General features: G+C 36.7%; 1 protein-coding gene across 1 annotated transcript in view; it reads left to right on the forward strand.

The window, feature by feature from the left end:
• LOC127680340 (selection and upkeep of intraepithelial T-cells protein 2-like) overlaps window positions 1–19257 on the forward strand; it is a 112186-nt gene that overhangs the window by 78628 nt on the left and 14301 nt on the right. Inside the window, exons 4-6 of the mRNA XM_052175825.1 lie at window positions 7962–8321; window positions 10015–10296; window positions 16666–16773. Of these exons, the coding sequence (XP_052031785.1) occupies window positions 7962–8321; window positions 10015–10296; window positions 16666–16773 (750 nt within the window). The remainder of the gene's footprint in view (window positions 1–7961; window positions 8322–10014; window positions 10297–16665; window positions 16774–19257) is intronic.

The raw sequence follows: 19257 nt of genomic DNA on the forward strand, positions 1-19257 counted from the left end.
CAGGAAATCCAGGACACAATGAGAAGACCAAACCTAAGGATTATAGGCATAGATGAGAGTGAAGATTTACAACTTAAAGGGCCAGCAAATATCTTCAATAAAATTATGGAAGAAAACTTCCCTAACCTAAAGAGAGAGATGCCCATGAATATACAAGAAGCCTACAGAACTCCAAACAGACTGGACCAGAACAGAAATACTTCCCGTCACATAATAATCAAAACACCAAATGTTCTAAACAAAGAAAGAATACTAAAGGCAGTAAGAGAAAAAGGCCAAGTAACATATAAAGGAAGACCTATCAGAATCACAGCAGACTTTTCACCTGAGACTATGAAGGCTAGAAGGTCCTGGGCAGATCTCATGCAGACTCTAAGAGAACACAAATGCCAACCAAAACTACTATATCCAGCAAAACTCTCAATCACCATAGATGGAGAAACTAAGATATTTCACGACAAAACCAAGTTCACCCAATATCTATCCACAAACCCAGCCCTAAAAAGGATAATAGGAGGACAACACCAATACAAGGAGGGAAACTCCACCCTGAAAAAAGCAAGATAGTAACCTTTCATCAAACCCAAATAAGTTAAGCAATCAAATTTAAAAAATAACGTCAAAAATGATAGGAAGTAACAATCACTATTCCTTAATATCTCTTAACATCAATGGACTCAATGCCCCAATAAAAAGACACAGACTAACTGACTGGATACGTAAACAGGACCCTACATTTTGCTGCTTACAGGAAACACACCTCAGGGTCAAAGACAAACACTACCTTAGAGTAAAAGGCTGGAAGACAATTTTACAAGCAAATGGTCTCAGGAAACAAGCTGGAGTAGCCATTTTAATATCAGATAAAATTGACTTTCAACCCAAAGTCATCAAAAGAGACTCTGAGGGACACTTCTTGCTGGTCAAAGGAAAAATACAACAAGAAGAACTCTCAATCCTGAACATCTATGCTCCAAATGCAAGGGCACCCTCTTTCATAAAAGAAACTTTATTAAAACTCAAAGCACACATTGCACCTAACACAATAATTGTGGGTGACTTCAACACTGCACTTTCCTCAATGGACCGATCAGGAAAACAGAAACTAAACAGGGACACAATGAAACTAATTGAAGCTTTGGACCAATTAGATTTAACTGATATATATAGAACATTCTATCCTAAAACAAAAGAATATACCTTTTTTTCAGCACCTCATGGTACCTTCTCCAAAATCGACCATATAATTGGTCACAAGACAGACCTCAACAAATATAAAAAGATAGAACTAATCCCATGCCTCCTATCTGATCACTATGGAATAAAAGTGGTCTTCAATAGCAACAGAAACAACAGAAAACCCACAAACACATGGAGATTGAACAATACTCTACTCAATGACACCTTGGTCAAGGAAGAAATAAAGAAAGAAATTAAAGACTTTTTAGAACACAATGAAAATGAAAACACAACATACCCAAATCTATGGGACACAATGAAAGCAGTGCTAAGAGGAAAACTCATAGCCCTGAGTGCCTCCAAAAAGAAAATGGAGAGAGCATACATTACCAACTTAATGACACACCTGAAAGCCCTAGAACAAAAAGAAGCTATTTCACCCAGGAGGAGTAGAAGGCAGGAAATCATCAAACTCAGGGCCGAAATCAATCAAGTAGAAACAAAGAGAACCATACTAAAAATCAACAAAACTAGGAGCTGGTTCTTTGAGAAAATCAACAAGATAGATAAACCCTTAGCCAGACTGACCAAAGGGCACAGAGAAAGTATCCAAATTAACAAACTTAGAAATGAAAAGGGAGACATAACAACGGAAACTGAGGAAATCCAAAAAATCATCAGATCCTACTACAAGAGCCTGTACTCAACACAACTGGAGAATCTGGAGGAAATGGACAATTTCCTTGACAGATACCAAATACCAAAATTAAATCAGGACCAACTAGACCATCTAAACAGTCCCATAAAGCCTAAAGAAATAGAAGGAGTCATAGAAAGTCTTCCAACCAAAAAAAGCACAGGACCAGATGGTTTCAGTGCAGAATTCTACCAGACCTTCAAAGAAGAGTTAACACCAATACTCTTCAAACTATTCCACAAAATAGAAACAGAAGGAACACTACCCAATTCCTTCTACGAAGCCACAATTACGCTGATACCAAAGCCACACAAAGATCCAACAAAGAAAGAGAACTTCAGACCAATTTCCCTTATGAACATCGATGCAAAAATACTCAACAAAATTCTTGCCAACCGAATCCAAGAACACATCAAAACGATCATCCACCATGATCAAGTAGGCTTTATCCCGGGAATGCAGGGTTGGTTCAATATACGGAAATCCATCAATACAATCCACTACATAAACAAACTCAAAGAACAAAACCACATGGTCATTTCATTGGATGCTGAAAAAGCATTTGACAAAATTCAGCATCCTTTCATGCTTAAAGTCTTGGAGAGAACAGGAATTCAAGGCCCATACCTAAACATAGTAAAAGCAATATACAGCAAACCGGTAGCCAGCATCAAACTAAACGGAGAGAAACTTGAAGCAATCCCACTGAAATCAGGGACCAGACAAGGCTGCCCCCTTTCTCCTTATCTTTTCAATATTGTACTTGAGGTACTAGCTCGGGCAATTCGACAACATAAGGAGGTCAAAGGGATACAAATTGGAAAGGAGGAAGTCAAACTATCATTATTTGCAGACGACATGATCGTCTACCTAAGTGACCCAAAGAACTCCACTAGAGAGCTCCTACAGCTGATAAACAACTTCAGCAAAGTGGCAGGTTACAAAATCAACTCAAGCAAATCAGTGGCCTTCCTATACTCAAAGGATAAGCAGGCTGAGAAAGAAATTAGGGAAATGACCCCCTTCACAATAGCCACAAACAGTATAAAGTATCTTGGGGTGACTCTTACCAAACATGCGAAAGATCTGTATGGCAAGAACTTCAAGACTCTGAAGAAGGAAATGGAAGAAGACCTCAAAAAATGGGAAAACCTCCCATGCTCATGGATCGGTAGAATCAATATAGTTAAAATGGCCATTTTGCCTAAAGCACTATACAGATTCAATGCAATACCCATCAAAATCCCAACTCAATTCTTCACAGAGTTAGAAAGAGCAATTATCAAATTCATCTGGAACAACAAAAAACCCAGGATAGCTAAAACTATTCTCAGCAACAAAAGAAAATCTGGGGGAATCAGTATCCCTGACCTCAAGCAATACTACAGAGCAATAGTGTTAAAAACTGCATGGTATTGGTACAGTGACAGGCAGGAGGATCAATGGAACAGGATTGAAGATCCAGAAATGAACCCACACACCTATGGCCACTTGATCCTCGACAAAGAGGCTGAAAACATCCAATGGAAAAAAGATAGCCTTTTCAACAAATGGTGCTGGTTCAACTGGAGGTCAGCATGCAGAAGAATGCGAATTGATCCATCCTTGTCTCCTTGTACTAAGCTCAAATCCAAATGGATCAAGGACCTCCACATAAAGCCAGACACTCTGAAGCTAATAGAAAAGAAACTGGGGAAGACCCTTGAGGACATCGGTACAGGGAGAAAGTTTCTGAACAGAACACCAATAGCGTATGCTCTAAGAGCAAGAATTGACAAATGGGACCTCATAAGGTTACAGAGTTTCTGTAAGGCAAAGGACACCATCAAGAGGACAGATCGGCAACCAACAAATTGGGAAAAGATCTTCACCAATCCTACATCAGATAGAGGGCTAATATCCAATATATATAAAGAACTCAAGAAGTTAGACTCCAGAAAACCGAACAACCCTATTAAAAAATGGGGTACAGAGTTAAACAAAGAATTCTCACCTGAAGAACTTCGGATGGCGGAGAAGCATCTTAAAAAATGCTCCACTTCATTAGTCATTAGGGAAATGCAAATCAAAACAACCCTAAGATTTCATCTTACACCAGTCAGAATGGCTAAGATTAAAAATTCAGGAGACAGCAGGTGTTGGAGAGGGTGCGGAGAAAGAGGAACACTCCTCCACTGCTGGTGGGGTTGCAAATTGGTACAACCACTCTGGAAATCAGTCTGGCGGTTCCTCCGAAAACTGGGCACCTCACTTCCAGAAGATCCTGCTATACCACTCCTGGGCATATACCCAGAGGATTCCCCACCATGTAATAAGGATACATGCTCTACTATGTTCATAGCAGCCCTATTTATAATTGCCAGATCCTGGAAAGAACCCAGGTATCCCTCAACAGAAGAATGGATACAAAAAATGTGGTATATCTACACAATGGAGTACTATTCAGCCATTAGAAACAATGAATTCATGAAATTCTTAGGCAAATGGATGGAGCTAGAGAACATCATACTAAGTGAGGTAACCCAGACTCAAAAGGTGAATCATGGTATGCACTCACTAATAAGTGGTTATTAACCTAGAAAACTGGAATACCCAAAACATAATCCACACATCAAATGAGATACAAGAAGAAAGCAGGAGTGGTCCCTGGTTCTGGAAAGACTCAGTGAAACAGTATTTGGCAAAACCAGAACGGGGAACTGGGAAGGGGTGGGAGGGAGGACAGGGGAAGAGAAGGGGGCTTACGGGACTTTCGGGGAGTGGGGGGGGGGCTAGAAAAGGGGAAATCATTTGAAATGTAAATAAATTATATCAAATAAAAAAAAAAGACAAAAAAAAAAAAAAAAAAAGAAAGTGTTTTTAAGTATTGGAACCTGATATTTAGGAGTGGAAATGGGGTGAAGGGGAAAGGTGAAAGTATCCAAATGAGGAAGATAATCTGGATATATTGTCATGATCTGCATAGACCCTCTTTCTGTAACAAATGGTCTGCTACAGAGCTTTGAATAGGGCTCATTTTGTGATGTGAAGACAGGAGGGAGACCAGACAGTGACTAGCTGATTTCCTGTTATCATCTCCAGCTTCTGTTCAGAGTGACTATGGAAACTGGAAGTTGAGACCAATGCATGGAGCGGCAGAGGTAGGCTATAGGCTCTGCATGACCCACTGGGGATAGGATCAGGAAAGAATGGAAAGCCACAAAAATAGTCTGCTATTGTGATGAGGTCATCCTGGAGTATTGGAATTAGATGTCAGAATTGTGAGATTGAAGGCTCCTACTTGAATTTTTTGGCATCTGGGTTTCCAGGGTGTTCATAAGGGAGTTGGCGACTGAAAAAAATGAATTTCCTTAGCTTTAAGGTTTAACTTTCAACATTTTTTACATTTGACTTTTATATTAAGGTTCAATATCTTTCATAAAAGCACCCCCATACCATTCAATCCTAAATCTTTATTTTCTTTTCATTGATAGTCATTTATTCCTGGCATTTTTGTACATTAAATGTCTTTTCTGATGCATATATATCACTCATCTGGTTAGTCTCCCCAACCTTATCCTTTCTTCCTCCTATTCTTGGCAATTTCCCCTCTTATTTCAGGTTCCTTTCACATTTTCATGCTTTTTTGTTTATTTGTTTGTTTGTCTGGTTGATTTGTTGGTTTGACTTAGCTTGGCTTGGTTTGTTTTTTCTTGTGTTGTGGCATATAATTGAGTTTAATCAGGGTTATCTGTATGACATTGAGTATAAAACTATTCACAAGACCTTGATGAACTCACACATGGGTACACATCTGCCTATAATAACTTCTCCATTCAAAGAATTTTTCAATAGCCAACAATTCAAGAGAGACTAATCAGAAGGGCTACCTGAATCCCTTCTGTGTTTATGACCAGCTGCTTGCTGGTGCAGTCTTATATTGATACAGAATATGCAAACTTAGCTGCTCTGTATTCACGATTGCAATGAGTACTAGGTTGTATCCAGATAATACTATTTTACCACTCTTCTCTTTGTCTTCTAGTCCTTGCATTTTTTCTAGCCCTTTGTTAACAAAATCACCTGAACTTAGGTATTTTAGAAACACTGGTTAATACATTTCTTTAGGGCATAAACTTTAATGTTTAGGAATCTGTTTCACATCATGAGATTGCTTTAGCTATACAATAGGAGTAAATTATCACCCAAGAGACCTGGCCTCCATATCCTCCCACCCTGGAACATCATTTCTCTGTGAGGCTAGGTGTTTCCTGTCCTATGAGGCCAGCAAGGCACCCCAGCTAAAAGAACATATCCCCATATAGGCAACAGCTTTTAGGATAGTTTCTCCAGTTGGTCAGGACTCACACAAAGACTGTCTTAAGTTTTTCTTGCTGTGTACAGACACCATAACCAAGGTATATTTTATAAGTACAACATTTAATTTGGGCTGGATGATATATTCAGAGTTTCAGTCCATTATTATTAAGGAAGAAGCATGGCAGTGTCTAAGCAGACATGGTGCAGGAATACATCTTCATCTGAAGGTCACTAGGAGAAGACTGGATTCCAGACAGTTAAGACAAGAATGTTAAAGCCCATGGCCACAGTGACACACCTACTCCAGTAAGACCAATCCCCCTAATAATGCCACTCCCTGCACCAAGCATATACAAACCACCATTAAGATTAAGTTGCACTTTTGTTACATATGTGTGGGTTGGACTAGATCCAGTCATGTATGTTCTTTGATTGGTGGTTCAGACTCTGAGAGCCCCAAGTGTCCAGGTTAATTGACTCTGTTGATTGTCTTGTGGAGTTCCTATTTCCGTAGGGGCTGCAATTCTTCCTGAAAACGAAATCATCAGTTCCTGACACTGTTAATGATATTTTGTTACACTTGCCAACAAGAGTTTAGCATGGCTGTCCTCTGAGAGTCCTGGCCAAACAATCAACTTAGGTACTCACCCACAGCCAAACAGTGGATAAAGCTTGGGGACTCCTCTCCTTATATTTATCTGCATTGATTTGGGGTTTCTTTTTTTTTATTCGAAATATTTTTTTATTTACATTTCAAATGATTTCCCCTTTCCTGGTCCCCCACTCCCTGAGAGGACATAGAAAGTTACATCCTTGCCAAACATATTGTAACTAATTCTATGTTAATATTCAAAACAAAAATAAATAAACTTCAAATTCTGTCTGCCATTGAGTGCTCCATTTTAAAACAGAAAATATTTTCTTTACTCTTTAACTCTCTCCTTTCTTCAGAGACATTACTTTATTATTTTCAAAATTACTATTTGTCTGTATGTGTGTTTCTTGAAACTCTTCTTTCTGGGGAGTTACCTATAAACATACATTACCAGCTCAGCTTGCTTGTTTTCTGGACTTCAAGGTCTCAGTTTCCCATGTATTGCAGAGCTACATCCTCTGTCTGGCTACATGGCTGTGTTTCTATATGCCATGAGCAGCAAGGGCCTGCCTGCTGTGCAGGTCCTCACAAGTTCCACTCACCTACAGGTACCACTGACTTCCACAGTTTACTGAACCCCAGTCACTCCCTGATTTCTGTCACTCACCCACTCTGTGAAGATGCTAGACCTGCATAGCAGCAGCCCATTAACTGTATCATATAAACAGTGGATATTTAACACAAAGGGGAAGCAGTATCTGCCACACTCTCATCTACAAAATTTGAGCATGTATCACAAGATCCATGATTATTGATTTTTTTCTCTCCCTAAAGCTTCAATTCATCAAAAGCCCCAACTACATAACATTGCCTACTCATAGTGACATTTTCCTTGACTCTGTTTTTCTTATTGCCTTGATTTATCTTGAATCCATCCCATCTTGAAGTTGCTCAGAACTTCCAATAGTTCCTTAAATTTTTCCTCTCACCATTTCTAGTAATATTTTAAGCTTCTGTATCAATTAATTAATTAGTAAATAAGCTGCCTTCAGAATAAAGAAAGTGATCTTAGTGAAGTACATGTAGATATTTGAAAGAGGGGAGAGGAGAAAGAAGTGAGATAAGCAGAATGATTTTAACAAACAATGTGAGCATGTTTACTAAATCACACTCTTGTCTTTTGATTATTGTTATCCTTCACAGAACAATTCACAGTGACTGGCTTACAGAGGCCAGTCTTGGCGCCACTGGGTGGAAATGTTGAGCTGAGTTGTCAGTTGTCTCCACCACAACAAGCACAGCATATGGAGATTCGTTGGTTTCGGAATCGCTATACAGAGCCCGTGCACCTGTACAGGAATGGTAAAGACTTGCATGGAGAAACTATCTCCAAGTATGTGGAGCGGACTGAACTCCTGAAAGATGCCATTGGAGAGGGGAAAGTGACTCTCAGGATCTTTAAACTGACAGCTGATGATAATGGGTCCTACCACTGTGTCTTCAAAGCTGGAGAGTTCTATGAAGAGCACATCACAGAGGTCAAGGTCACAGGTAGTCATGGATTCCCCTTGGATTGCTGTGTATCCAAAACCTATCTAGATTTAACTGGTTGGAAAATTCTTAGTGTTTAACTCGTATTGAACAGGTCAATTAACAATCTGAATTCTGTGAATTTAGTTTCTAAATTGGATGCTGTGTAAAAGCAAAAGTGGAAATTACTAAAGTAAGTGCAGAAATGGGCTCTATTAATAGTTTCCTATTACATTAACATGTGATGTTATATTTCTGAATTTAAGATTTTTCTTATCTTTTCAAATAATTTTGACAACCCTTTAGTAATTTTCCTAATGAAGTGAAGTTTTGAATGTGATTCTTACCATAAAATTGACTGTGTAGACAGGTCAAGATGATTACATTTCAGAAGGTGTGGAGGGGAAAGTGATCAAATATAACATATGAAAATGTTTTAATTAAAGAAATAAAAAACACTCATTTTTAGTAATACTCATTTCCATTTATCTCTAAATGAATTCACTAATTAGTGCCAAATTAATTTTCCTAAATCTCTATAAGAGGAGTTTAATTACAATCATTGTACATAGATATAATTCTCTATATGAAATGTAGAGAACTATATGGCTTTTATAGTACTTAATTCACTATGAATTATACTAAATAAAAATAACGAGTGAAAATAGAGAGATTAAAAGAAACAAAAAAATCCATAAATGTTTGTACATATGTATAGGTCTCTAGACCCAGACTATTAATCATTTTAGATGTCAAGTGATATCATTCGAAATGTAAATAAAAAGTTTTATCGAATAAAAAAAAGCCAAGTTAATCAATATAGCTTATAGCCATCTTTAGCAGTCTTATGAAATAAAGACCTACTATGATGGCACACATATGAAATGTTTTTGTTATTCCAAGGACATTTTTTTTTTTTTGGTTTTTTGGAGACAGGGTTTCTCTGTATAGCCCTGGCTGTCCTGGGACTCACTCTGTAAACCAGGCCGGCCTCGAACTCAGAAATCCACCTGCCTCTGCCTCCCAGAGTGCTGGAATTACAGGCGTGCACCACCACCGCCTGGCCCCAAGGACATTTTAATGGATAAATTTAGAAACAGTATTTGAAATCTCCATACATTATTTCTTTGCCTATGTATTATGCAAGTTTAGTTATGATCTTGAAAGGTTTCTCTAAATGATCATTTCTCTCTAAATTATTATGTGATATTCATACTATTAATATATTATCTTTTTAACATAATACATATTTTATGAAAATAAATACTATTAAAATACACAAAGTGTCAACTAACCTGATATTCCTTAGTAGTGTTGTCAATGAACTTCATATTTATAATCTATTTGTCATGGATGAAAAATAGCTAGTGACAGTGATAATCTTTATTATATTTGTGTATATATGTATATATACATATACATACATGTATATATAAGAGAGAGAGAAGAGAGAGGGAGGGAGAGGAAGAGAGAAGAGAGAGGAAGAGAGAGAGAGAAAGAAAGAGGAGTTTGGGCATGTTACTGACAGTATTATACAATTTTCACCTGGCTCATGATATTTTGTGTCTTATGGCAACTGGGGTCCTATAGCCTTTTGAAAATTAGTTAATCTTTTGAAACCATGATTAAACCTGAGAAGGGCTTTTAAGACTCTGTTGTTTTCCTCTTCAACTTACACCTTACAATATTGTTATCCTTTTTGTTTTTCAATCAGCCACAAGCTCAGACATAAACATTCTCGTGCAGCCCCCTAATATCAAAGGTGTGATGTTGGAGTGTCATTCTGGTGGTTGGTTCCCACAGCCTCACATGGAATGGAGAGATAACAAGGGAAATGTCATTACAGCTACATCAAAAGCCCATTCACAGGATGAAAACAAATTGTTCAACATGAAAATGTCCCTTCTTATTGAAGCCAGCTCCCACAGGAGTGTCACTTGCTATCTTCAAAACCTTTTAACTCACCAAGAAGAAAGCATAAGTGTTGTCCTATCAGGTAAAATGTGTGTCATTGTTACATATACTTATTAACAGTCATTGTTACATATATTTATTATTAGCTTCTTCCTTGACTTTATTTCCAAAGACTTACTTTCTCTAGACCTTATTCCACATTTAGTTTGTTGTCTCTTATTTTTTTGGGTGTATTTATGTTTCCACTCTATATTTTTGTCTATTATAGTTTGCATTTCTCTCATCGTGATAAAACATAATGATCAAAACCAAATATGAGTGGGAGTAGAGTCTATTTGGATTAGACAGCTGCATCACAGTTCATAATCAAGGGGAGCTATAACAGGAGCTTAAAGTAGAAACTTGGAGGCAGAAATTCAAGTAGAGACCTCAGAGGAACACTGATCACTTGTGTTTTTCTCCATGGATTTCTCAGCTTGCTTTCTGAAATAACTCATGATCACCTGTCCAAGGATGGCACCATAGACCACCAGTGACCTGAGCCCTGCCACAACAATCATAAATCAAGAAAATGTTCTCCATATATTGCCGAAGTCCAATCTAATGAAGGCAACTCCTGAGTTCAGGTTTCTTTGTCCTAGATAATTCTTGTTTGTGTTAAGTCAGCAAAACTAACTGGTACATTGACTTTAAAAGTTACAAGGCAAAATGTTTGAGATCTTAGTCTCTTCTGATTTCCTTTTAGCTCATGGCTTTAAGTATCATTAGGATTCTAAGATTCTTCAGTATCATTAGGATTCTTAGATCTAGGATTCTAGATCTAAGGATTCTAAGGAAAGGTTTGCTCAAGTTATAACTCCTCTCTTCTGTTCTCATCTGAAACTCAAAGTCAATCCAAAAGTCTAATAGTTATAATAAAATAAGCATATCAAGAAGTAGCTTGTAGTTAATCCCAAGATAGCACAATGTTTATGCTTTGTGGTATGTTTTCATATTTTCAGGTTTTCATAACTAAATCATTAAAGTCATACTTGACTTCCATTTTTTATCATATTCACAGAGATAACGCTAGGCCTAACTTTAAAATACATCCAGAGTCTTGTTTTTGCTGGAGTCCTGAGACAGGTGTCTGAGTCAGGTTTCCAGATATTAGTGGTATCAATGATTTAGATTTGGTCATATATTGTAAAAGAATTTTAATCCAGCAATATGGCTGCTCTGGCAAGAGTTCACATCCAAAGACCTTCTAGATATGTATGATCTGACTGAAATGACACACCTTTAATTCCTCTAGCTGGAATATAGACACACATTTAGCATAATCCAATCAGTTTGTAGAAAGAAGTATTCGTGTTTGAAAGAGACTGCTAAATCAGGGGAGAACAAAGTGATACACCAGAGAAAGGTTCGAGAGGATGAGTCAGAGATAGAGATAGCTTATTTCCAACTCTCAGGAGAAGAGACATTGAAGAGAAGTGACTTAGGAGCAGCACATAGGAATAGAGTAAGTTCATTGAGTTCATGCAGTTCCATTCAGTATCATTCAGTATCTGCAGTCAATGCAGTTGAGTTCATGGAATTCAGAGGAATTCCTCAAAACAGAGAAATTCAGTGAGAAACTTAGAGAAGCCAGTTTCAATCAATTTGGAGAGGACTTTCAACCCGGAACAGCTGAATTAAACTAGGAAGTCCGAATTAAAAAAAAAAAAAACAGAAATTAGCAAGGGTGAGCTTATTTAACTGTAGGCCTCCAAGATTACAGTTACACCAGGTAAATAAAAGATATATCCCAAAAGAAAAGTATAAAACCTGGTGATAAAACTAGAAACAAAACTTTAATTTCACCCAGGTCATTCTGATAGATTAAGTCGAGGAATGTTCTCCAGGCAAAAATATAGGCCTTAATATAGCATAGATAATTCTTGAGGTCTTTGTATATTTTGGTATTAGCTCTCTATCTGATGTAGGTTGGTAAAGATTTTCTTTTCCCAATAGGTGGGTTGCAGTTTTGTCCTATTGACAGTGTCCTTTGCCTTACAGAAGCTTTTCAATTTTATGAGGTCCTATTTTCAATTGTTGATCTTAGAGCATGAGCCATTGGTGTTGTGTTCAGGAAATTTTACACTGTGCTAAAATGTTTGAGGTTCTTTTCCATTTTATTTTTTATTATGGTTTTATGTGGAGGTCTTTGATCCACTAGGACTTGAGCTTTGTACAAGGAGATAAGAATGGATCAATTTGCACTTTTCGACATGCTGATCTCCAGTTGGACCAGCACCATTTGTTGAAGATGCTGTCTTTTTTTCCACTTGATGGTTTTAGTTTCTTTGTCAAAGATCAAGTGACCATAGGAATGTAGGTACATTTTTGGGTCTTCAATTATAGTTCATTGATACACCCATGCATCACTGTACTAATACCATGTGGGTTTTATCACTACAGCTCTGTAGTATAGCTTGAGGTGAGGGATCGTGATTACCCCAGAAGTTCTTTTATTGTGGAGAATAGTTTTTGCTATCCTGGGTTTTTGTTATTCCAGATATATTTGGAAAATGCTTTTTCTAACTGTATGAAGATTTGAGTTGGAATTTTGATCAGGAAAGCATTTAACACATAGATTGCTTTTGTTAAGACGGCCATTTTTACTATCTTAATCCTGATGATCCATGAGCATGCAGAGATCTCCCATCTTATGAGGTTTTCTTCTATTTCTTTCTTCAGAGACTTGAAGTTCTTGTCATACAGAGTTTTCACTTGCTTAGCTAGAACCATGCCAACATATTTTATATTATTTGTGACTATTATACAGCATGTAGTTTGCCTAATTTCCTTCTTAGCCCGTTTATCCTTTGAGTAGAGGAAAGCTACTGATTTGTTTGAATTAATTTTATATCCAGACTTTCTGCTAGAGTTGATTATCAGTTTTAGGCATTCTGTCATGGATTTTAGGGGGTCAGTTAGGTACACTGTCATGCCATTTGCAAATAGTCATATCTACACTTCTTCATTTCCAATATGCATCTCTTTGATTTTTTATTAATTAATTTATTTTTTTACACTCCATAATTTATTCTCCATCCCCCCCCCCCAGCAAATCACATTTTGTTGCCTAATTGCTCTGGCTAGAACTTCAAGTACTATATTATATATGGGGAGAGAAGGCAGCCTTGTCTTGTCCCTGATTTTAGTGGTATTAATTCAAGTTTCTCTCCATTTAATTTGATGTTGGATATTGGTTTGCAATATATTGCTTTCATTATGTTTAGGTATGGGCATTAAATTTCTGATCTCTACAATGCTTTTAACATGAAGGGCTATTGTATTTTTTCAAAGGCTTTTTCAGCATCTAATGAGATGATCATGTGGCTTTTTCATTGAGTTTGTTTATATATTGGATTACATTGATGGACTGACCTATCCCTACATTCCTGGGCTGAAACTAATTTGATCATGGGTGAATGATCTCAGTGGGTTTCAGGAGAGGATAGGAGGTTTGGGAAAAGAATAGGGGGGTTGGGGAGGGGAAACTGGGAAGGGTGTAACATTTAAAATGTGAATAAATAAGATTACCAATAAAAAGTAGAAATAAAAATGTGATAACAGGAAAGAAAAGTAAAAACATGGATTCAAGAGATTCAATGAAATGTGGAGTGTAAAAAATACATTTGTCAATTAAAATTTCAAAAAAGAGATTAATTCAATTTTCAACTAAATTAAAATATGTATTATAGTTTGAAATAAAGAATATGCTTCAGATAATTAAATAAGTTATTAGAGAAAATGTTTTTAATTCAAGATATTTCAGTAATTCAAAAAATATATTGACAAGAATATACAAAAGCTTGAGTTGAGAGGTTTTTCATAACCCACTGAAACTTCATACCAAGCAGTTTCCTGTATATGAGGGTTGGAGGTCTCTCTGTGCTTGGTGTAGTCCTGAAATCATGGTAATTGTGGAATTCAGTAATTTAGAAAGAAGAAGCCAGAGAAACAATATCAGCAGGTTAATAACTAGAGTCTCTTTCCTCGTTACTTCTTGCCATCTTTTCATTGCTATCTAAGTCTGAATTATGTCTATGACTGAATTATGACTTAGAAATACCACTCTAGTTCTCTTATTTCTGATCTAATTAATTATAGGATATCCTGAACATAAAGATACACAGACTTACTAAAAATATCATCTTTGTTAAATACTATGAAATTGCTCCATATTTAGATATAGTTACACATCTTTCTTTTTGTTATCTGCATCCCTGTTACATTCCTAGTTTCATCTCCTAATGTTCTCCTTCTCTATGTCATCTACTCAATCATCCAAGTAAATAAACTCTGCCTTCTGGTTTTTCCTCCAGCTGTATTTTCCAGCATATTGTAAGTTCATTTATCTTTCTTTATTTCTTTCATTTTCATATTCAAATCTCACTCTCTAGCAAGTATTACTTTAACTACTTGAAGCTTATATCTCACCTACACTCATGCACCTGGCACTATCTGTTTCATTACCCTTTTAACTCTGCTTCCTTTTTTATTATTTCTTTTTTAACCTATTATACAACCATAATCTTATATCATGTTTTATGCCCGTACCCTTTCCTAAATATAAATTCTCAGTGATTTTTTTGAATATAATCTTCACTTACATTTCAAATACTAAAACCTTTCCTGGTTTCTCCCCACCCTGAAAACTCTCAACCCCTCCTCCCATCCCACCTCCAAGTATATGCTCCTCCACTTGACCCACTCCTACCTTCCCATTCACTTGATTTCCTTTTTTTTTTTTTTTTTTTTTTTTACGCATCTATTGAGCCTTCACAGGACCAAAAACCTCTCCTCCCTCTGATGCCCAACAAGGCATTCCTCTGCCACATTTTTGGCTGAAACTATGTTTACCCCTTGATTGATGGTTTAGTCCCTGGGAGTCCTGGTACATCTCGGTGGTCGACCTCGTTGTTCTTCCTATGGGGCTGTAAACACCTTCAGCTCCTCCAGTCAGTCCTACAACTCCTCCATTGGGGACCCCACACCGAGTCCAATGGTTGGCTGCTAGCATCTGCCTCTGTATGTGTGAGGCTTTGGCAGTGATTTTATATACTAACATATCCAACTTCTTCAAATACTGGATACCTCAATGTAATTAAGCAAACAAAAGTTGATACTTTAAAGGAATTAATAAAACCAAAATGATGTGTTACAAGTATGAATATGTATTGGTATGTATCTGTGGAATTAGCCAGCTACTTTCCAGAAGAGACTTAAAAAAAAGAATTAAAGCCACAGATTTGGTCAAAAGATATGTGTCTGTGTATATGTGTATATGTAATCCATTGCACACATATTTATATATAAATGAAGAAAGAAGAAGTTGAAATATTTGTTAACATATTTATAGTTTCATTGAGTTGAAGAAGATACAATTTATAATGTAGTATTTTTGTTAAATATTTATGGTCTCTGAACATGTTTAAAGTAAATATATTTAACACAAACTTTAAAGACTGTAGTTTTAGGAAACATTTAGGCATATGTTCTGTTCACTGAGCATAATGAGGAATCAAGTAGGATGACAAAGAAAATATCATAATCAAATTTAGTCATGTAGGAATTTGTTACTCACTAACTGGCTGGAAAGCAGGCCAAATTCCAGCTTGAGCTCACTGGGGTACTAGGCATGAGAGTTTATCTGAGAAATGAACTAATTCCTGTGAATTAAATGTATGAATATAACAGATAATACAGGTTTAGTCCACCATAAATATTCAAAATTATGTGGGAGAACTCTTGGTGGTCTGGAAAACAGTCTCCTGATAGACATAATAATGCATTTTAGATAGTGTAGAATTTTTATTTTGGGAGAAAGATATGAAAATTTGTATGAAGAACAGAAAAGGAAAATTTAGACAAACCTATGTATCTAGATATATTCAGAATCTTCATCTCTAGATTTAATGAGCACATCAAATTGAGCAGTGCACATATGGTGGTACTTCAGATGTGAGTACTAAATCACCTTCTTGGACTGACTTGGTAGTAAAACTTGGAAGTCTATTTTTTTAGAGTGACTTGAAGTTTATTTTGTCAGAAATTAGAATAGTAACATCATCAGCATTAGTGAAGATTTAGATCCTGATAACCTCAAAAGTGTTGAAAAGCCTTTTCCTTTCCACCCGGGAAGCTTAAGAGGCAGGACAGATGGGAAGAAATGAGGCACATGACCTCTACATACCTTTGTATCAGCATCAACATAAATATTAACTGTTTTATTTTCTCTCTGTTCATGTCCTGCTCTTTATTCTGCCCATTGAAACTGCCTCTCCATTCTCACCTAGTCCTGATATTCCAGGATGTTAGGCTCTGAAATTATAACAACCTTTAAATGAATCAGCATTCCTAACTAAGTATGTCCAAGCCAAGTATTCTCCACAGTAAGATTTATGACTCACTGTTTCAGGTGAACTGTTTTCATGGAAATGTGTTTGGATAACGATTCTGACTACAATAGGATTGATACCGATAGTCTTCTGCATAACCTATTGTGTTCAGCAGCATCTAATATATGGTAAGTAGGCTTGAGAAAAAGAAGGAGAAGTGGCTAAAGCTAATCAATCATAATTTCCCAAGTCAGTTTTTTCCAGGAAGTCCAAATCTCCAGGGTCACATGTTGTATATGTCCTTACCAATTATTTTGTCTTACATCCTCTCCTTTTGCTAATGGAGCTTCCAACAGTGCTGTTTACAAACCTGGTGTTGTCATTACTCTAATCAAGTTGAGACGGCATTTACTTAGAGTGATCAGAGAGCTGTAAAAAGTGACTTGGGAATCTCCTTACCCATGTGGGAGTGAGAGCTTCAGAAATAGAGCTATTTATCTTTGAATTACAGTAGATAAAGTAAGTAACCTGTTACTAAGTAAGTAATCCCAAATAAACTCATTGGTTCATGAATATAGACTTAGAATCATTAATCCTTCTTTATAGGAGAACTGTTGAAGTGAATTAACTACTTTTTTTTGTCTAACCAGGAAAAGTTGGGGAGGAGTGGTTACCTACACTATGCAATGGTCAATGAGATAAGGCATCTGTACAAGCCAAACTCTATATTGATACTTTTCCTGAGACATGCAATTTTGAGCTTATTTTCTTTAATTAGACTTTCATGCTCATTGGGATGAGATATAAATCATGCAACCAAGACTGTGCTATCTGAGAGTAGATATTCCCTAGTGTGGAAATTTTTCTTTACATTGTATCTGGTGGAATGCCTTTTTGGTAAATGGGGTGTGTCTCATGGGTTTATGGAGATGAACCCCCAAATGCCTGGTTGGATATATATTGTAATCTCTAAAAGTATCTGATGTTATAGAAAATCATAAGAAAGCTCTGTTAATAGTCACTTGGCTATTCTTTGGGCGAGGCTCATCACATGGGATTAGCTCCCTGCCTAGAAAGAATTTTCCCACCTGAGTGGAGGATGATGATATAACAAGACAGGGAATTTCTCTTCTTCACACTGCTCTCAGATTTGAGAGGAAAAGAGAAACCAAAAGGGGATGAGAAGGAGATCTCAACTTGCAATTTCCCACAGCTGGTGAGAGTGAAGCAATTGGATCTTTGGTAAGAAAATGTCCTTTATAATAGAAAACTTAAATCCCACTGGTCTAAGTTATATATACATATACATACACATATGTATAGGTACACCTACACATGTACACACCACACACACACACACACATATTTGGAGGAAGTACATGACATAACTCTGATAGAATGTACCAATCAAGCTTGACTTTTCATATCAGGAAAAGATAGGCAATAGAGTGATATGTAGGGAATACTCTCAATCTAGACTGCTTAAAATTGACAAGATTTTAAGCTTAACAGTGAATTGCTCAGGGCATGAATTGTAAGGCTGTGGGTAATGGGAATGTATGAGAAAATGTGGGTATCACAGAATCGAAAAAACAGTTATATCCAGCATATCCTGAGGCAATAAAAGACTGACAGCAGTCTGGATGGACTGACTTGCGAGAGACACTTTCAACACTTAACTATCTCCAGCCAGGATTTCCATAATTAAAAGGATTAGGAAGACAATAGAAAAGGATAGCCATGACCAAAGAATTTTGTTAAACTGGATGTGGTCAGTGCTCAGTTTTGCAGGCTGGTTAAAATCTGTTTATAGAAAATCCAGGGAAAAAATCAGTTCCTGGTACTGCACTGTAGTTTTTCTGAGACCCATGGTGGGATTGCCCCTTTATGAAATAGAAGAGGCTTTGACATATATGAATGATTTACATTGTTATTTAGATTGGGTTGTTAAAAATCTAATGAAATCAAGATCGGGTAAATGGAGGGCAAAATAGATAAAAAAAAAAAGGGTCTGCTAGATTCACACTAAGACAAATGTGACAACTGGGATGCTAGGGGACTTTTTCAACAAAATATAAGATGTTATATATCAGTAAGCTTCTAGTAGGATTTAACACTTTAGAAACAGTTCATTAAAGGCATAAATGATAAAAACAACATAGAGAAATTATTGAGCTTTTATAGTGATAGGTAGTTATCACCTACCAGAGTATGTGATGTATGTTTTTTTCCCTGCAAATAAGTATACCAGAAGTGAAGATTTTCATCCATCATCTTTCAATAACCAGATATGGATAAAGAAGAATCGAGGTTTTGGTGTTGGCTCAGAGCTGGTCATAACCACAGATCCAGCTACAGTGGTAGGCACAGCAGGCTAAATATTAGTTTGTTCCTCCTTAGGTCTGAGCCAGGATAAGCAGCACAATATGACACAACCTGAGGAAAATAGTAGCATTCCAGACTATGGAAGCCAGATGGATTATGGAATATGGTTGGTTTGTAGATGGCTATATGAGTAGTCACTGATATTTATGCACTCATACCAACATGCCTTTTTAAAATAATATAATGTATATAAAGAATGAGATCTTTCCTGAAGTGTACATTCTGGCTCATGTTTCTCTATTAGTGTCCTTTCATCCCACCAAAATCAGTTTACTCTTGCTTGAAGT

The sequence above is a fragment of the Apodemus sylvaticus genome, chromosome 3 (assembly GCF_947179515.1).
Source record: "Apodemus sylvaticus chromosome 3, mApoSyl1.1, whole genome shotgun sequence".
Lineage (NCBI taxonomy): Eukaryota > Metazoa > Chordata > Mammalia > Rodentia > Muridae > Apodemus > Apodemus sylvaticus.